Source organism: Marmota marmota, unplaced genomic scaffold (genome assembly GCF_001458135.2).
Source record: "Marmota marmota marmota unplaced genomic scaffold, marMar, whole genome shotgun sequence".
NCBI classification, from domain to species: Eukaryota; Metazoa; Chordata; class Mammalia; order Rodentia; family Sciuridae; genus Marmota; species Marmota marmota.
Window position 1 is genome coordinate 5676465 of NW_026000130.1, and position 17079 is coordinate 5693543.

The 17079-nt window shown below is 45.6% G+C and overlaps 1 protein-coding gene across 8 annotated transcripts in view; it reads right to left on the reverse strand.

The window, feature by feature from the left end:
* Positions 1–1506: 1506 nt before the first annotated feature.
* Git2 (GIT ArfGAP 2) overlaps positions 1507–17079 on the reverse strand; it is a 49807-nt gene continuing 34234 nt past the window's right edge. For 4 of the 8 annotated variants that reach the window (XM_015500286.2, XM_015500285.2, XM_015500288.2 and 1 more), the window contains 6 exons: positions 15532–15780; positions 13754–13843; positions 10828–10910; positions 10091–10279; positions 5720–5783; positions 1507–4805 (listed from right to left, as the gene is read on the reverse strand). In XM_015500286.2, the coding sequence (XP_015355772.1) occupies positions 4593–4805; positions 5720–5783; positions 10091–10279; positions 10828–10910; positions 13754–13843; positions 15532–15780 (888 nt within the window). In that variant the 3' untranslated portion in view covers positions 1507–4592. The remainder of the gene's footprint in view (positions 4806–5719; positions 5784–10090; positions 10280–10827; positions 10911–13753; positions 13844–15531; positions 15781–17079) is intronic. The other 4 variants (XM_015500290.2, XM_015500287.2, XM_048785020.1 and 1 more) reach the window with 2 other exon arrangements.

Here is a 17079-nt window from a genome sequence, read left to right on the forward strand (position 1 = left end):
TCCTCTGGGCTAGAGGGGAAGGGCCCTGAGGCTGCTGCAGGAAACCAGCCCACCCGGCATCCCCACCCCAGAAGGCCACATTCTCTGCCATTCCTTGGTTAAGGTAGTGACTTGGCAAAAATGAGAAAATAGGGACAGGCCGACACCGCCGCCTCCCCTGGGCTACGGGCGTTTCCCTCATTCATGGGGTGCAAGCCAGCTCTCCTCCTCCCAGGGCGTGGCAAGGAAGCAGATGGAGGTGACATTCCGAGTGGCGACCTGCAGTGAGCGCAGCTCAGACCAAAGCGCGTTAGGAAACCATGTTCAAGGCAGAGGCGGGCGGTGTGGTGGGGCCAGGAAGAGGCCCACCTCAGCCTCTTGGCCCCAGAGGGCAGAAACATCTGTTCCCAGGCCCCTGAGGCTCCGGCTGGGAGGTGGGGCCAGCGACCTCCGCAGGAAGCCCTGCTCCGAAGGCCTCCTGGGTGGGAGCCTCCAGCCCAGTGGTTCAGGGACCTCCACAGCAACCATGCTCCACTTCTCCAGATTGCCTCCTTGGAAAACGTCCCCAAGATGGTAGCCCTTACCCCACCCTTTTCTCCTGTCCGGAAGGAGCGTCTCAAGTCACCTGTCCAGAGGACAACTGGCTGGCTCTGCGGAACCCAGGTGTAAGTCTCTGCCTGATGTAAGTTATAGCAGACCCGTGTGAACCTACACAAGGCCTTCCTCTGAAAGTGAAAACTGACTGGTGTGGCCTCAAGAGATGAACTAATCCCTCTACCTGATCACCTGTTGGGAAAAGGACAGGGCATCCATGCTGGGCTGGCTTTGGTGGACCTAAAAGTTAGAAATTTTAAGGAGAAAATACATCATGAAAGATTCCTGGAACTAGGATCTCCCTCCCCCAGCACAGAGAGGTTTATTAGGAAAACAGATACATATTGAGAGCACAATGCAGACTATCCCCAGAGGGAGAGACAGCCTGGAACCAGGACCTTGATGCCTTAGACCTGGCTCCTCTGGAGGCTGAGGCGGGAGGATGATTTGAGCCCAGGAATTAGAGACCAACCTGGGCACCACAGCAAGACCCTATCTCAAAAAAACAAACAACCCACACCCACCCCAAAACAATAGAGCAAGGGAGAAACCAAGAAAATTGATGCAGGATATCCTTTTCTTTTGTCGTACTGGGGATTGGATCCAGGGTCTCAAGATATTAAGCAAATGCAGTACCACTGAGCTATATCCCCAGCCCTTTTTATTTTGAGTCAGGGTCTTGCTAAGGATGGCCTGGAACTTGTGATTCTCCTGCCTCACCCTCATGAGTTGCTGGGGTATAGGTGTGTGCCACTGTGCTTGGCTAGAATTTTTTTTTAAGAAAGCTATTTGCTAATAAGAACAGAGGAAGAAAAATCTGGTCACTATTGACACTGTCTTTAAAGACGGCATTATGTGAGAACTCTCTCCATGCTTCTATGAATATTTGGAAATACCACTAACTGGCAGAAAGCACAGCATGACCACAAGACATTTATAGATAAGCCTGTTTATTGCATAACTAGCAGGCACAAATCCCAAAACGATTTTACAACACGTGAAGGGTACAATAATTACAGGAATAGGATGTACAGTAAAAATGAGAAGTAAGCACAGTCATGAGGGACACAGAGAAAACACATCTGAATAAAAGGCATCTCATTTTTTTCCTATGCAGCATTTTCTTTTGTAAGAACAAAGATTAGCTTCAACCAGGACAAGGAGGAAAACAAAATCCTACTATTGGGAAGCTCACGGGTGCTGTCGAGGGTAAAAACATGCTAGTTTCACTCTTGAGTTCTGCGACTGAAGTCGCCTGGGGAACTGGGTAGTAGCTCCCAAGATGTGCGCTTCTAGTTCCAATTTCATGAAATGCTGTACTTGATCTTTGGGCCCAATCCATTGTTCTTTGGCAAATAAGAACTATCTGCATTCCCAGCTGGAAGATGATTTCAGGGCAAGGAGCGGGGGCTTGGGGGTGGAGCTGCTTCCTCCTGCTTAGCACAAGTGCTTGTTCATAAAGTGCAACTCTGTCCTGTTGGCTTCAGGGAAGCGGGGTGCACAGGCGAGGAGGGAGAGTTGAGAATAAGGGCGAAGAAACACTTCAGGATGCAGACATGACTCGTGAAAGGCTGTGGAATCCATGTGCAAAAAATGGCCAGGACAAGTGCGCAGACAAGGTGCGGTTTGCCAACAGGAACAGAGAACTCTGGCGCTAGGAACAGAGGAACAGAGGTCTCACACAAGGGAACGTCATGAGGAGGGCAACTTGGGGCTCTCCTACCACTGCCTGTCACTGCACTTGGGAGCCTCTGTCCAGGGTCTGGCACTGGGGGTCACTGAGCCAGCTCTCCAGGTGGTATTCTCACAGCTGGAAATACTTTGTTGGTCCCACAATCCTCGACTCTCTCTAGGGTATAAAGACAACTGCTGCAGGTCCCGAGTGTTCAAGGGAAGTCACCACTTCACTTCCTGCAGACGACTCTACAGAGACCTGTTCTCCCTGGGAGCCAAGGGTACCAGCTCAGCAGGCCACTGGGTCTTTCCCAAGGATGACGGGAGCCTGGGAGCAGCAGGTATTTGCAAGTCCATGAAGCACACAGAGGGGGCCAGCCAGCACTGGAGCTCAGACAGGAGGCCCTTTCTAGAAGGCATCTGCTGAGCATCCAGCACTCCTGTGGCACTTAGGGCTGTGCAGACAGTAAGCAAGAAGTCTTCAGAGACGTGAACCCTTTTCCTGTGCTGTTCACACTGCAGCGAACCAAAGGTGTCCACAGGCCATGATGTAGCAAACCCCAAAGCAGCATAGTGACACTGCTTCCAGGACAGCACAGGTCAAGGGGTAAAAGTGTGGGAGTTGGTTCTGTGAAAACAGCCCTGGTCAGCACGCGAGGTGACCTGTACTTTGATCACTTGACTTCCTCAGGTATGATCACCATGGCACAGAACATATGGGTAAAAAGAGGGCAGACGGCGACATCAGAGGGTGGGACCGCCACCTTCTGGGTCAGGCTCAGAGGCCAGGGAAAGCCAGGAGCTCCTGTTTCAAGTTCATAGCCCCGGGTAGAGGCCGTAAGCCCGCAGCTCACCTGGGAGTAGCCGCCTGTGGATGTGTCTGGATTGGCTGTCAACATTTCTAATTGGAGAGATGGCACCAAAAAAATTCAGATTTCTGGTGCCTCTTGTGGCACAAAAAAAGCTCTGGCCACACCAGGCCCACTTTTCTACTGGTAACGAGTGCAGTGGGGGAGCACCTGTCCCTGCCTGGGTGGCCAGGGGTCCCGCTGTCCCTCTTCAGACCTCTGCTGTGCTCTGGCCCACTGCATTCACGGGTACTTCAGGTCGGTCACTGATGAGCCACCCCCACAGGAACTGCTGCCCAGAGCAGGCTCTTGAGCCGCAGCATGTTCTAGACTTCAACCGCTCCTTTCCTAGGAGCATGTGAAGGAAGTCCTTTCCTTTTTTCCTTTTTTTGGTGGTGCTGGGGATAAAACCTGCATGTGCTCCGCCACTGGGCCCCGCCAGGAATTCTTGAGAGCTGGTGTCTAAGTGCCAGTGAGGTGAAGGGGAAGACGCTGACTCGGATGACATTCACCTTACCTTAGAGGAGGTCCCGACAGAGGATGGGACACGTGAAGCTGTTCATGTGAGGAAGCTGTCGGCGGTGAAAGGAGAACCAAGGTGTGGATGAAAGGGACATGCAGTGTCAGTTTGTGGCAGTGACATCTGAGTAGGTGGAACAAAGTTAGTTATGGCTTGTTAAACTGATGCTTGTCTTTGCCGCACGTTCTGAATGAGCCGTGTGGTTTGGGGTAAGGCAGAGTACTTGATGATGGGTGACAATGGGTAGTGCTCCTTCCTGAACATGGCCACATGGGACACTGTGTGGAAGGTGAATGCTTTATCTGACTGTAAGGAGACTTCAGAATAATGGTAAAATATAAACAGATAGAAAATAAAGACAAAAAATTAAATAACAGAACATTCAGACATGATAAAACAGACACGGGCAATTCCTTGTTCCCTCCTACACGAGGTTGTTAACACTAATTTAGAACATGGCAAAGTCCTTTCTCTACATACATGCTTGGAGATACCCCAAACTTAAGATACCCCAAACTTGAACTTGTTTTGCAGTTGGTTGGAAAATCCACTTATTGCACGATGCTTGATAGGGAAACAGGTGGTGTTCACTTTTTTTTTTTTGATCCAACTCTCTCAAGAAAACGTTTTACTAAAAAAACTCACTTATGATCTTACCTACAGGTAGGGAGCTTAAAGGGATTTTAACGAATTCTGAACAATGAAAGTACTTTTGGATGTGTATGATCATGGTCTCTCAGTCACCAACAACACAACGAGACATCAGAAACTAAACGGGCAAACAGGCACGAAATAAGGCAAGTGGGTTAAATTAATAGTTGAAAATTTGTTAGAAAACATGCAAAAATAATACTGAGTTTTCTTTTAAAAAGTTTTAAATCGTCGTTAAATGTTTTTGTAAAAATCTGGAGTTCCATGTCTAAATTTGAATTGAACTTTTAAGAGTCTAGAAAAAAGAAAGGACAGCACTCCACTGTTCAGTTGTTGTTCTCTTTGGTGGTGATGGTGACCAGCTGCTTGGCGGCCTTGGCGATGTCGTAGGCACACTGGATGACCTGCTGCGTGACCAGCTGGACGTCCGTGGGTGAGCCCGAGTCCCCAGGGAGGGCCTTCTTGCACTCTGACTGGAGCCGGTAGGCGCTGGATGTCAGCAGGCGAAGGGAGGTTCTCACCATGTCAGATTTGGGTTTCTAAACGGAAAAACCACAGCCGGTCACCAGGGACTGCATGCTAGGCACCCACCAGCAAGGGACAAACAGGCCTGGAAACTCCTCTGGCTGTTCCATCTGGCCAGAGGCACATTGATTGGTTGTTCACTTCTTAACAGGGTTCTTTTTTTTTTTTTTTCCAATTTATTTTTAGTTGTAGTTGGACACAATATCTTTAATTAATTAATTTATTTTTATGTGGTGCTGAGGATCGAACCCAGGTCCCGCCCGTGCTAGGCAAGCACTCTACTGCTGAGCCCCAGCCCCAGCCCTTCAACAGGGTTCTTTAAACGTTATAAGCCCTGCAGCCCCTGGAGCAGAAGATGCAGAACCGCCTTGACTCCAGGCGTTAAGTGCGTGCAGGGTGATTTTAGTAGTGTGGGCTGTTCTGAGAATGTTTTAAAAATATTAACTCGTGCAGTGACAGATTCCAGATAAAATTTTATTCTGTTAATGGTATGCCTTGACTTCTATATCCTTGTCTTATTAAAATCAATATTTATGTAGAATGAAAATAGTCCAAAACACAATGTGACTGCATATTTAAAAATTCTACAGATTACAAAATGGTCAATATGACATGAAGATCATAAAGAAATTTCTTGCAGTGCAATTAAAAGGATCTAGCTGGGCACTGGGGTGCACACTTGTCATCCCAGCGGCTCAGGAGGCTGAGGCAGGAGGATCGCGAGTTCAAATCCAGCTTCTGCAACTTAGCCAGGCCCTAAGCAACTCAGTGAGACCCTGTCTCTAAATGAAATACAAAATAGGGGCTGTGGATGTGGCTCAGTGTTTGAGTGCCCCTGAGTTCAATCCCTGGTACCAAAAAAACCAAAACCAAAACCAAAAACAAAAACAAAAAAACATCTAAAGCAAGTGAGTAGAAAGTGACTTACTTTGGGGAATAATGCTGCCATTTCTGTAACAGCTACATGTATCCTCTCTGAGCAGGGAATATAACTGCAAAACAGTGAAGAGGTTATTCAAAGACTGTCAAAATGATCTGGAGGCAGACAATTCTCAGGGACCAGAGAGGTTCCATGTATATTTCTTTGACAACGCCGCCGAGCATCCTACACCAACAGAAGGCACAAGGTTATAAAGCAGGGTCTCCGTCCTCTGGTGAAAGTTCAGTCAATCTGTAAAAATAGACTCTAATTGTGAAATGTGGCAACATATACTACTGGCCAGGAGAAGCCAGAAAACAGGATAAAAGCCATTTATACCTCAAGTTCATCCTTTACTCCTTGAATGTTTCCTCTCCCTTATTTCTAGAAAGAGAAACAAGGATTTCCATGCCCAAATCTACAAAGGTAAAAAATAAAGGACTGAGACAAATTCCTTAAAGTTATAATCGGAGCTCCTACTTCAGTATCCAAGGCCATTTCATCAGTGGGCCCTTCTAAATCCCTTTCACTCAAATCCATCTGAATTGTTAGGGACGTGTATCTTTCACTTTGGATAAAGAGAAAACACTGAGGTCTGCCTCATATACCATTCAGACACTCATCTACTTTGTCACGAAGTCACCATGTGCTTGTCTCTGATAAAATGCTATTACACGTCAGCACTTTCTCGTATTTTGATGAGCTCTAAGAAAACAGCACACTCCCCATCTGCCACCCTCACCCTTTCTTCCGTGCTGTCTGGCTGCCTGGCCTTCCAGGGCTAGAGACTCACTTGACATTCCCTGTCGCCTTAGAGAATGGAATTTTATCACACCCACTTTTCGAATGAGAAAGCTGCACCCCAGAGAGGAAGACAGGTCCAGATCCCACAGAGGTCAGATGAGGACTGAGCTCAAACCCGCTGGCCACAGATCCACATCATCCTTATGGCAAGACTCTTTCCAGCCGTGAACAGTAATCTGACTTCTTGGGATGAGAAAGGAAAGAGTTAAGACTGTTTTTACCTAGGATTCTTTTTTTTTTAGTACTCTGGCAAGCAACAGATGAGGCCAGTTTCGTATCTTAAAAAAAATGTTAAGTTTGCATCCTGAGGAGTGTACCACTGCAGTATGCACAAGGACAAATACAGCCGTGGTGGCTCAGCAGGCGAGCATGTGCTGAGCACGAACAAGGTCCTAGGTTTAATCCCAGCATGGAAGAAAAAAGAAGCAAAACAAAATTGATGAGGCTGAGTGACGGTTGTTAGATACGACACTGCCACCGAGCCTGGGCTTGTGTCTTTGAGGACTGATCCACAGCGCAGGAGCGATGCTGGGTATGAGAGAAGCACTTTTGGAGCAATGCTTAGTATGTTAAGAGACACTGCCACAGATGGGTGTGGCTGGCTGACAGAAGAACCCAGGGAGCTGGCTTTTGAATAAAGATGATATAAGCAATCTCCGTTTCTCCTTTGTAAGACATTTAGTATCAAAACTATTTTAATTAAGACTGCCTACACCAGGCATGGTGGTGCACGCCTGTAATCCCAGCGGCTCTGGAGGTTGAGGCAGGAGGATCATGAGTTCAAAGCCAGCCTCAGCAACTTAGTGAGGCACTTAGCGACTCAGCAAGATCCTGTCTCTAAATAAAATATAAAAAAGGGCTGGGGATGTGGCTCAGTGGTTAAATGCCCCTGGGTTCAATACCGGGTATCCCTACCCCCCCAAAAAGAAAGATTATTTTAATTACATCAAGAAAATGGTTTATATATCTAAACATGCCTTCAAATTGAAAATCCTGACTTTAATTTTTCTTTTCTTCCTGGTACTGGGGATTGAACCCTGGGGTTCTTTACCACTGAGCCACATCTCCAGCCCTTTTTTTATTTTTAATTTTGAGACAGGGTTTCACTAAGTTTCTTAAGCCCTCACTGAGTTGCTGAAGCTGGCTTAACTTGCAATCCTCCTGCCTCAGTCTCCTGCTTTGCTGGGATTACAGGCATGCACCACCATGCCTAGCCTTCTATTTTTGAGAACAATTAGAATCATATATGATATACCAACAAACAAAAATGCCAATGAATAAGGAGTTAACTTGCAAATGTGAAGGGACAACAGCCTCCCTGGTCCTACTGGAAGAGCCACATCCACAGCAATCATTTCTATCACTCAAGAATGTTCCCAATAATATTCCTGCAGCTGAGAACCACACCTAGAGTTTTATGCTTTGCTGGTTAGGGTTTCATTTTGAGAAACACAATTCACCCCTGGGACATCCTTGACAAGCCACACGCACAACAGGCAGGCACATATGAGTGAGGAGGTCGTCTTCCTGTGTCTGAGGGAGTTTATGTTCACAGTATCAGACTGGTATCTTTCAAAAAAAATAGATAAAAGCTTCTGTACATGATCTGTTTGAATCCCCGTGTGCACGAACATGTGCGTGTCAAAGAGAGAAGAGCTAAAGAGGAAGTGGGACTTGCAGGCCCAGGAGACAGCACTAGGCAGCAGGAGGTCAGGGGCTGAGGGGAGCTTGCTGGGCCCAGGGAACCAGGAGAGAGCCTCAAAGTGGCTGCAAGGTCTACCTGAGATGAGGTGAGCAACAGATTGGCAAAAGGAGAAACCACCAAAAAAGGCTTAGGTTTCATTAGTACAGCGCCAGGCTGCAAATGGAAGCGTCTTGGATACAGGAGTAGCCAGAGACTTTAACAGAACACGCAACGGTTTATAAAGCATGAATTCTTTAGACCAATTCCAGTTTAAACCCAAAGCATAAGTTAATGATTAAAATCTCTGCATCATTCTCTCATGGTCTTAAAATAAAAAGAGATCAGATCCTGAAATATGTTGAATGGATTTGTACATCTTTTTTTTTTTTTTTAAAGAGAGAGAGAATTTTAATATTTATTTTTTAGTATTTGGCGGACACAACATCTTTGTCTGTATGTGGTGCTGAGGATCGAACCCAGGCTGCACGCATGCCAGGCGAGCGCGCTACTGCTTGAGCCACATCCCCAGCCCCGGATTTGTACATCTTAACAAAGAGAACCAAGCACCATATTGAAATCTCTGAAGCCAGAAATGGCCTCAGGGCAGATATTTATATTTTTGACAACTACTAAAGAAAGCAATACAATGTAAGCACATTTTTAGTTAGAAATACCAGCACAGCACTTCTGAACTGGAGGAAACAAAAAGTGAAGAACACTGATAAATGGGGTTGGGGGACTGAGGAAGGAGTCATTTTTGTGTCAAGATTACTTGAAACACTGTCAAGACTGTGTCGTGGGAAGCTGCAGGTCACTTCACTCTACAAGATAGAGTTACTCACTGCCAAGACTGTAGCCCCAGGCAAACGGACTGTGTGCTTGTAACACGTGAAGTGCAAGCACCTGGGAAAGCAGGAAGCCAGGCAGCTCGGTGGCTTCTGCAAAAGGAAGCTGAGGAAAGACAGGTTCCTCTTTTTCTCAAGGAGCTTGCAGCAGCCCACCCAGGAAGGAAAGCTCTTATCTTTCAATAAATGTACTGTTCTTTTCTTCTCCAGTGGGAAATAGTGCTACTGGGAGAAGTGTGAGCTGCATAAAAAAGAAAAAAGGCAGAGAAAGGGGAGGTGGCCCAGCAGTGTCAGGGGCACAGGGGAGGGTCACAGGTAGGCTGTGGTGAAGAAGAGGAAGAAGAGGAAGGAGCGGTGCTGTTCCTCGAAGGGGTCAGGAGGACTTCTCTGCATCCTCAGCTCTGCTGACCTAATGCATGAGACTGTTCTTGGGATTGAAGAATTTCTGCTATTTTCTCAAACCTGGTGGGAAGCTGCTAAACAATGTTTTATGAGTGTGTCTGTCTAATCCCGCCTGCGGAGGGAAACTAGGACATTATGCAAAACAGTTCACAACCACCAGAATTCTCAGAGAACAAAAGGATCAGCTACTCAGTAGGAGCCAGTAATCTTACAAGCGTACATACGCACACACAGGGGAGCCAGGTAAGAGGTAAGAAATCAGGTCCCTCTCGGGACACTGCCGGCCTGGGTAACCTTGCCCCTAGTGGAGGGCGACTTTGGAGCAGCAGAGGCCAGAAGAATCAATGGAAGGTCTGGAGGCAGCTTCTTCCCCTCTCCATCAATAATCAGGACTGCTGCCCCAGTACACTGACAGCAGCTTTATTTCTGGAGGCATTTATTTTCAGAGTTTGATAACATGTTGAAAAACAAACAAGCAAACAAAAACCAAAACCCCCAAACCAAACCTACACTTTTTTGTTGAGTTTTCAACTACCTTAAAGTCACAAGGTAGAAGCAATTCCCTTTCAGGGCTCCCTGTGTCCCTCTTGTCCCTTTCGGAGCATGAACACACATCCTCCCAGCGCAGGACTCTAGCCCGCTCACCTGTCATGTTTATTTTCCTGGGCCGCTCGCAGGAGCTCCTGTATGTTTTTGGTGATCTGTTCAGTCTTGCGGATAACATCCTCGGTGCTGGGGAGCGTGGGGCTTGGGGCCGTGTGGGGCTCTGGTGGATCTGGCATTGAGCACTCACCTGGCCACACCATACTCCTTTGCCTTCCCTTTCGGCTTGACCTGTGAACAGTGAGGATGTGGCTAAACAGGACAGGCGCATATTAGCTGCTTCAGTTTCCAGGAGCTGCCTCTTGTGCACCGGCTGAACACACAGGCAGGCAGATTTTGTGGTTTCCTTCATCTGTTTGCAGAAACAGGGGAGGCTCCACTTCATCCTGTCAGCTCACCTAGAGGCTACTTCCTTCTGCCTTCAAACCAGAAGCCAGGACCCAGGCAGATGGGTGCAGAGGGAGAGGGAGGGAATACCTGGGGTGTGTGGCATTAGAATCCCTGCAGAGCCAACTCCTTAGGTACTGTCAACTTAACATTAAAGTAAAGCATTGATTTTAAGCACAGAGCAGATACCCAGACATGTCTAACCAGCTGGTAAAAGGACAAAAAGCCCCTGTGGCAATAATGTGAATTAAAACCTGTAAACTGTGAGTCTGTGCCTGAGTATCTTAAGACCTACAGGTTTGAAAATAGGCACAAGGGATGCAGACGGCCAAGGCCTGCCAGTTGCTGGTCCTTGAGAGCCCACCCCCAGCACACTCTTCCCTCAGATGTACCCTGTGTCATCTGGCTCCGTGTCATTGGGAGTGTTGTCATAGTCACTCTCAGGTGTGCTGTTCTGCTTCTCCAGCCTGGAAGCCTACAGGAAAGAACAGGAGACCCCCATTAATGCAGAACACAGGACACTTTGGAGTCTACCTAGGGAATCAATTACCTGTGAGTCTATGTGGCCTTCATACCTACACCTCATTTGGGACAGGAGCCAACTCTTTACTGAAATTTAGTAAAAATGAACAGTGGATTCAGAAATGTTTTCTTTCTCCACAAACAGTTCCACAAACTAAGCTGACACAGATGCGCAAGACTGTCTCATTTAGTTCTCAAAGGAATATGAAATTCATAATATAATGGATGCAGTCAATAAGCAAACATGCCAGCATTTATATGACCACAGACTTTCAGTGCTGGAAGTTACGGGCAGATGATCTGATGGTTTAACACCAGAAGAGAAAATAAAGGGCCAAAAAAGACGGCTGACCTACCCAAGGACACGGAGGCTCCTGAGAAACAGGACCAAGAGCCCAGGCCCCCATATCCTGCTACAGGAATTTCCAACCTTCCATGCCTGCGCTCAGATAGCTGTTGCTGCTCTCCAAGAGTTGCCTTCAAAGATGGTTTTTATGAGCCACCTGAGAAAACTGGCATTATTAGTTTACACCCACATGTTGTTTGTGAATCAAAATGGATAACCCAGTTTGACATTTGGTTTTAAACCAATTTTGTTTCCAAAAGTATCTGCCCCTTAAAATATAGAGATTTGGTGTAGTTGTAGAGATGAAAAAACGGAATGCAGATTTAAAGGAGGAATCTTGGAAATGTTCTAAGAAAAAATGGCAGCATCACTAAATACAGTGCATTCCAGGGTGACAAAATGTGAAGGGGACTGGATCACACACCTTAGAAGGGGTCTGTGTTAGTTCCAGGATGTTTAGTGAAAGCTAATTTCCCTTGGAATGCTTTTCTCCATAACGTTTGAGGATTTCTTTATCTAACAGAAATTGATGTAAGCTATTCAAATCTTAAACTGATTACCTTACAAAATGCAAGTATGAGGCTACTTCCAGCTATATACCCTGAGTTTCATTCAAGTTAATCAAAACATATGACTGAGAAATTTTATTGATGCTGCAATAAAATGTGACTGTATGCTTGAACACATGCAGACTTGTACCTTCATCCAAAGCATAGCTACTGGAGAGTAAGTTAAGCCAGGCACAGTAGTGCACGCTCATAATCCCAGCTATTCAGGAGGCCTAGATAGTAGGATCACAAGTTCAAGGCCAGCCTGGCAACTTAGTAAGACCCTGTCTCAAAATAAAATTAAAAAAAGGCTGCAGATGTAGCTCAATGGTAGAGTTTTTGCCTAGCATGTATGAGGCCCTGGGTTCAAACCCCAGTAGAAGAGGAGGAGGAGGAGGAGGATGAGGAAGAGGAGGATGAGGAAGAGGAGGATGATGAGGAGGAAGAGGAGGATGATGAGGAGGAAGAGGAGGAAGATGGTGAGGAGGAGGAAGATGAGGAGGAGGATGAGGAGGAGGAGGAGGAGGAGAAGTTGTTGTTCATCCAGAGCTGCTCTAGTGGAAAGAATAAAATAAAATTAAATCCAGAAAAATCACACTTTTTATAATGGATCTTTTTGACTTCCTTGATGTAAATTTGATAGTTACAGATCAAATACTTTATCCACAATGATCAACAGTACCAAGTTTCGTTTAAACATTTTAGAGGAGTAATGACTCACATACCCACTAAATGTCCTCAGGAAATGTTCCTCAAGTACAGAAACCACCATGCACGGGGAAATCAGTTACTTACGCATTATGTCCTTCATCGTTGTCAACAAAAGCAAACAGGTTTCAATGTAGCCATTTAATTTTATGAGAATTATTGTGAACATGCAGAGCCAAGAGCCATTGGTTAAGTGTTGCTCTCTCAAAGCTGTTAATAGAAAAGTTATCTTATAGCTGGTGCTGGTTCAGTTTATTTAAGAGATTTACAGTTCTCTCTGAATAAAGACATGTCATGAATATCTAAACCTAGGATGAAGCTGTCACGAACAACTAGGTGGTCAGTTTAAATGACCTCACTGTTAATTTTGTATAAAACTGTCTCTCACCAAGCAGTGTTTGCAATGATTTCTGAAGCTACCAAAAAAACAAACAAACAAACAAAAAAAAAAACACAAACATTTTCTAAACCCACAAAATTTCACAGTGGATGAAAGAGGTTTACTTGACTCTCACAAAATTTCAAATGAGATATTTCATTACTGTTTTGCTGTCTTTTAGTTTTTTACAGGAATAACAACATTACAAATCAATTTCAGGACTGCTCAGAAGACTTTGAGTATGATGAATCAAGAATTCTTTTTTTTTTAAGTTGTAAATGGATCTTTTATTTTATCTGTTTATTTATATGCAGTGCTGAGGATCGAACCCGGGCCGCACGCATGCCAGGCGAGCGCGCTACAGCTTGAGCCACATCCCCAGCCCAGTTTAAAGTTTTCATGCCGGTCCAAATGGAACAGTTTTAATCTGTTGACAACAGCTCTGAATAAATTGGACAGATGTGCCCTATTATAATATTTAACCAGCAGCCAGCTAATTCTATGATTATTTAAAAAGACAGTATGCTCAGAATAAATGTTGTAGGGTGATTTGCAAACTGTTAAACATGATGTGAAAGTGAGCAATGTGAAGTTAGACAAGAGGGAGGCCGCCTCTCCACGGTATGCGTGCATGTACGTGTGCATGAGTGTGCGTGCCCGCTGCACTGTGGGAAACCAGGAGGGAAGCCAGCACTGCCTCATGCAGGACAGAGGGTAGTTAGCAGGGGACAGGGACAGGAGGGCCAGCGCCCAAGCACAAAGCGCCCAGGAGCACTGTCCCTCCTCCAGAGCAGACCATTCAGAGTGTACTTAACCCTTCGGGTGCTTTCGTCCCTTGACCAGGAAAGTGTGGAGGGGAAGGAAGGCAGAGATGAAGAGGAGGTCACAAGCGCACTCCTCCCGATCTGGAAGGGGAAAGAGAAACACACTCGGGAAAACACAAAACAAACAAACCCAACCGCCTTCCCTGGCTTCAGGAAAAGAGTCCTAGAAGACAACATCCTATGTGAGGTGAGTCCTGAACTCTAGGTGACAGCCCAAGGCCACATCCCAGAGGTGTGGAATCCCCTGGTGGAACACCTCCTAGAAATTACTCTGAATTTAAAGGACTACTTTTTTCCGTATGGGAAAAGAAGACCTCGCATTTGTGTCACATTTGCCAACAATTATTTCTAATGGATTGTCGAAACCGAACGTGTCTTTCAATCAGGACTAGTATGAATGAAATGAGAGACTACATACATGACTGTAGGTGGTCCATGCCATTACTCTAACCTTGACACTGCAATCACAGAGCTTCTGCAATAATATGACTTCCTTACCTTCTTAACTTTTCTAAAATAGGAAAGTACACTGTGAAAGCTAACAAAGGTTGCTTTTCCTCATTTTTTTCCAGTTATATAGAAATAAGTTCAACAGCATTCCTTTACACTAAATGTATCAAATCAATTGCCTTAGAGTTTTAAACTCAAACAACTTCAAGCTGAAATAATGGACTCAATTATATATAACAACATTGCAATTTTACCACTGTGTAATTTAACACAATTAAACTAGAGTTTAATTTACTAGACTGTATCCTTTACTTTGCATTTACTCTTGATTTTTGGAACTCCTATATGTTTTGACTGAAGAAATTATAACTGGATGTTCAAAATGATAAATATTAGTCTCCAAAGAAAGCAATGTGTAAAGTTCAAAACTTCTGTAACAGTTTTTTTTTTGGCAGTTCTGGGGAATCAAACTGAGGTCCTCACGCATGCCAGGCAAACACTCTACCACTGAGCCACATCCCCAGACCCCCAACCTGGATTTTTTTTTTTTTTTAATAAATTTATACAAAAGACAAATAACTTTTGTAAACCTCAAAACACAATACTTATCTCATTGCAAAATGAGATTGTCAGACCTCTGATATAGAATATAGTTTTTGGAATTCAACAGTTTTAAAGTGGATGAAGAGTTCTTATAATAATTAAGTTTGAGGAGAGGACAAGGCTACACTTCTGGTGGGAAGGGGAGGAGCAGGATGCAGAGCCTCACAACGAAGGTGTAGGGAGCCTGTGAGCCAATTGTCAGGCTGCAGAGCCTGGGGTCTTCTGCATTTGGCTGGTGTACTGGCCACAGGTGCCACCTGCTCATGAGGGAGCAGCCAAAAAGGCATCTTTACTCCTCAGGCTCCAGAGATAAAGAGGCTCGACCTTGTCTACCGCAAAGATGACACCTCTGCTAGCAACCTTTACCATTTGCTTTTGTTTTTGCAAGTGGGGAAGGAAGGAAGGAAGCTTTACACAAAAGGTTCCAACAGGAACTGACTGGGAAATGTATCATGGAAATGAGGAGGAAAGGGGAGTAGGAGCTGAGCAAGAGCCCAAATCCCCAGCTGGACCAGAAAACTTTCAGTCTATGGTCCTGTGTGCTGCGGGAACACCGCACCCATCCGTGGTGGACACATTCACACAGCAAACACAAAGCCGACTCTCGGAGCCCAGCTTGGCCAAGCAGAGGCACAAAAATCTGTGGGTTCAGAAGAAGGAACAGAGCAGTCAGGGTATGCAGAGGGAACAGTGGAAGCGCCAGCGGTGCTACTTACGTGTGCAGGGAAGGGCTGGAGTCTTGTTCTGCTCTCCTCAGGGTGATTTGCTTCTCCCATTGGGAGATATGGTTTCTGACCTGATCCCGTCTCGTACATGGACATGGGCCTACTGCCCCGGGCAGACGGACGTCGCTTTAAGGAAGAGTGGTTGGAAGTGTCTGGGTACTCAGAACCAGTTTGCACCTGATATACATTGGTTGTGGCCTGTTTCCTGAGGTTCGAATTCTCACTCTGGAGTGTTTGAAGCTGAAAGAAATGTTTAGCAGAGGGACTGTGTTTTTCCATAGCAAGCAGACAAAGCAAACATCAAGTGAAAGAATACGATACCAGATCTAAACAATAAGAACAAAAAGGACTAGCTGGATTCAAAGTAAAAGGCAACCACAAACAAGGACTTTTTCTTCCAGAATGAGTGAAATGCAATCAACTTACTTCATCATGCAGCTAATTGAATGGTTTAATTTCTGAATGTGGAAAAGTTGCAATCTGGGCTTTTTAAAAACTAATCACCTCACTACTTAAAATCTGTGATAGCGGGGCTGGGACATGTTTGCAGGCAAGCTGTACTTTGGATTATTTTAAGGTTGGTTCAGCTAAGAGCTTGAGACCATTAGAACATCACTGAGGTAACTTGCTTTCAAATGAGCCCTGAGCAATTGCCAATGCCCAAAATGACAGCAGACACCATGGAAGCAGCACAAAGGTAACTAGAGTTGCTCTGCAAAGCAAGAAAGACAGGGAGGCTCAGCTTACGAAAAATCAGATCAGCTACTGCTTTCCAAGAAGCCGACGAGAAAAATCATGATCAACAAGTTTTTATTATATAATAATACTCTTGATATTCCAAACAATTCAGCACTTTTTAAAAAAAGTCAGAGGGAACTGGATTATGGTTAAGTTTTCTTTGTGATATGTCAACATAGCAAACTGGAAACCTATGGGACCGTTAGCCTCTTCATAGGAAGGAATGCTCCACGTAGCACACTCGCTCGCTTCTTGGTCATCGGTCATCATTCGGCTGGGGCTGGAGTATTTGGCCTTTCTCTCCTTTGTCTTTGTGACCCAAAAACCATGAGCATGGTGGGGCTGGCTTTGAACATGCTAAGCTGCCTGGCACCACCCCGTTCTAGTTAGACACTGTCACTGGAAACCCCAAATGCTCTCTCCACTCCTCACACGCAGGCTGCTTCATGGTTAGGGGATCAGCAAGGAATCCTGGGGCTCTTTAGCATCTGGCAGTTTAAACAAATAACCATGGCCATCCTGCACAAGGTCCTTCCCCTCTGGTGCGCCTTCATCCTCCACGACATTTTATAAGCAGGGTGTAGTACAAGTTCAGCTGTCTACTCTTTGACAGAGACTGTAAAATCTGACCAAATTCCCTTCCAATGCCAGGGTTAAAGTCCATAAGCAACTGTCTCTGCATCAGAAGATCCTTACTCTTCCAATAGCAACCCATGCAGTGCTAGGAGGAGTTACTTTCAATTTCTATTTATAAAGCACCGATCTGGGAAAAACACACCAATAGTGGCTGCTCCTCTTCAT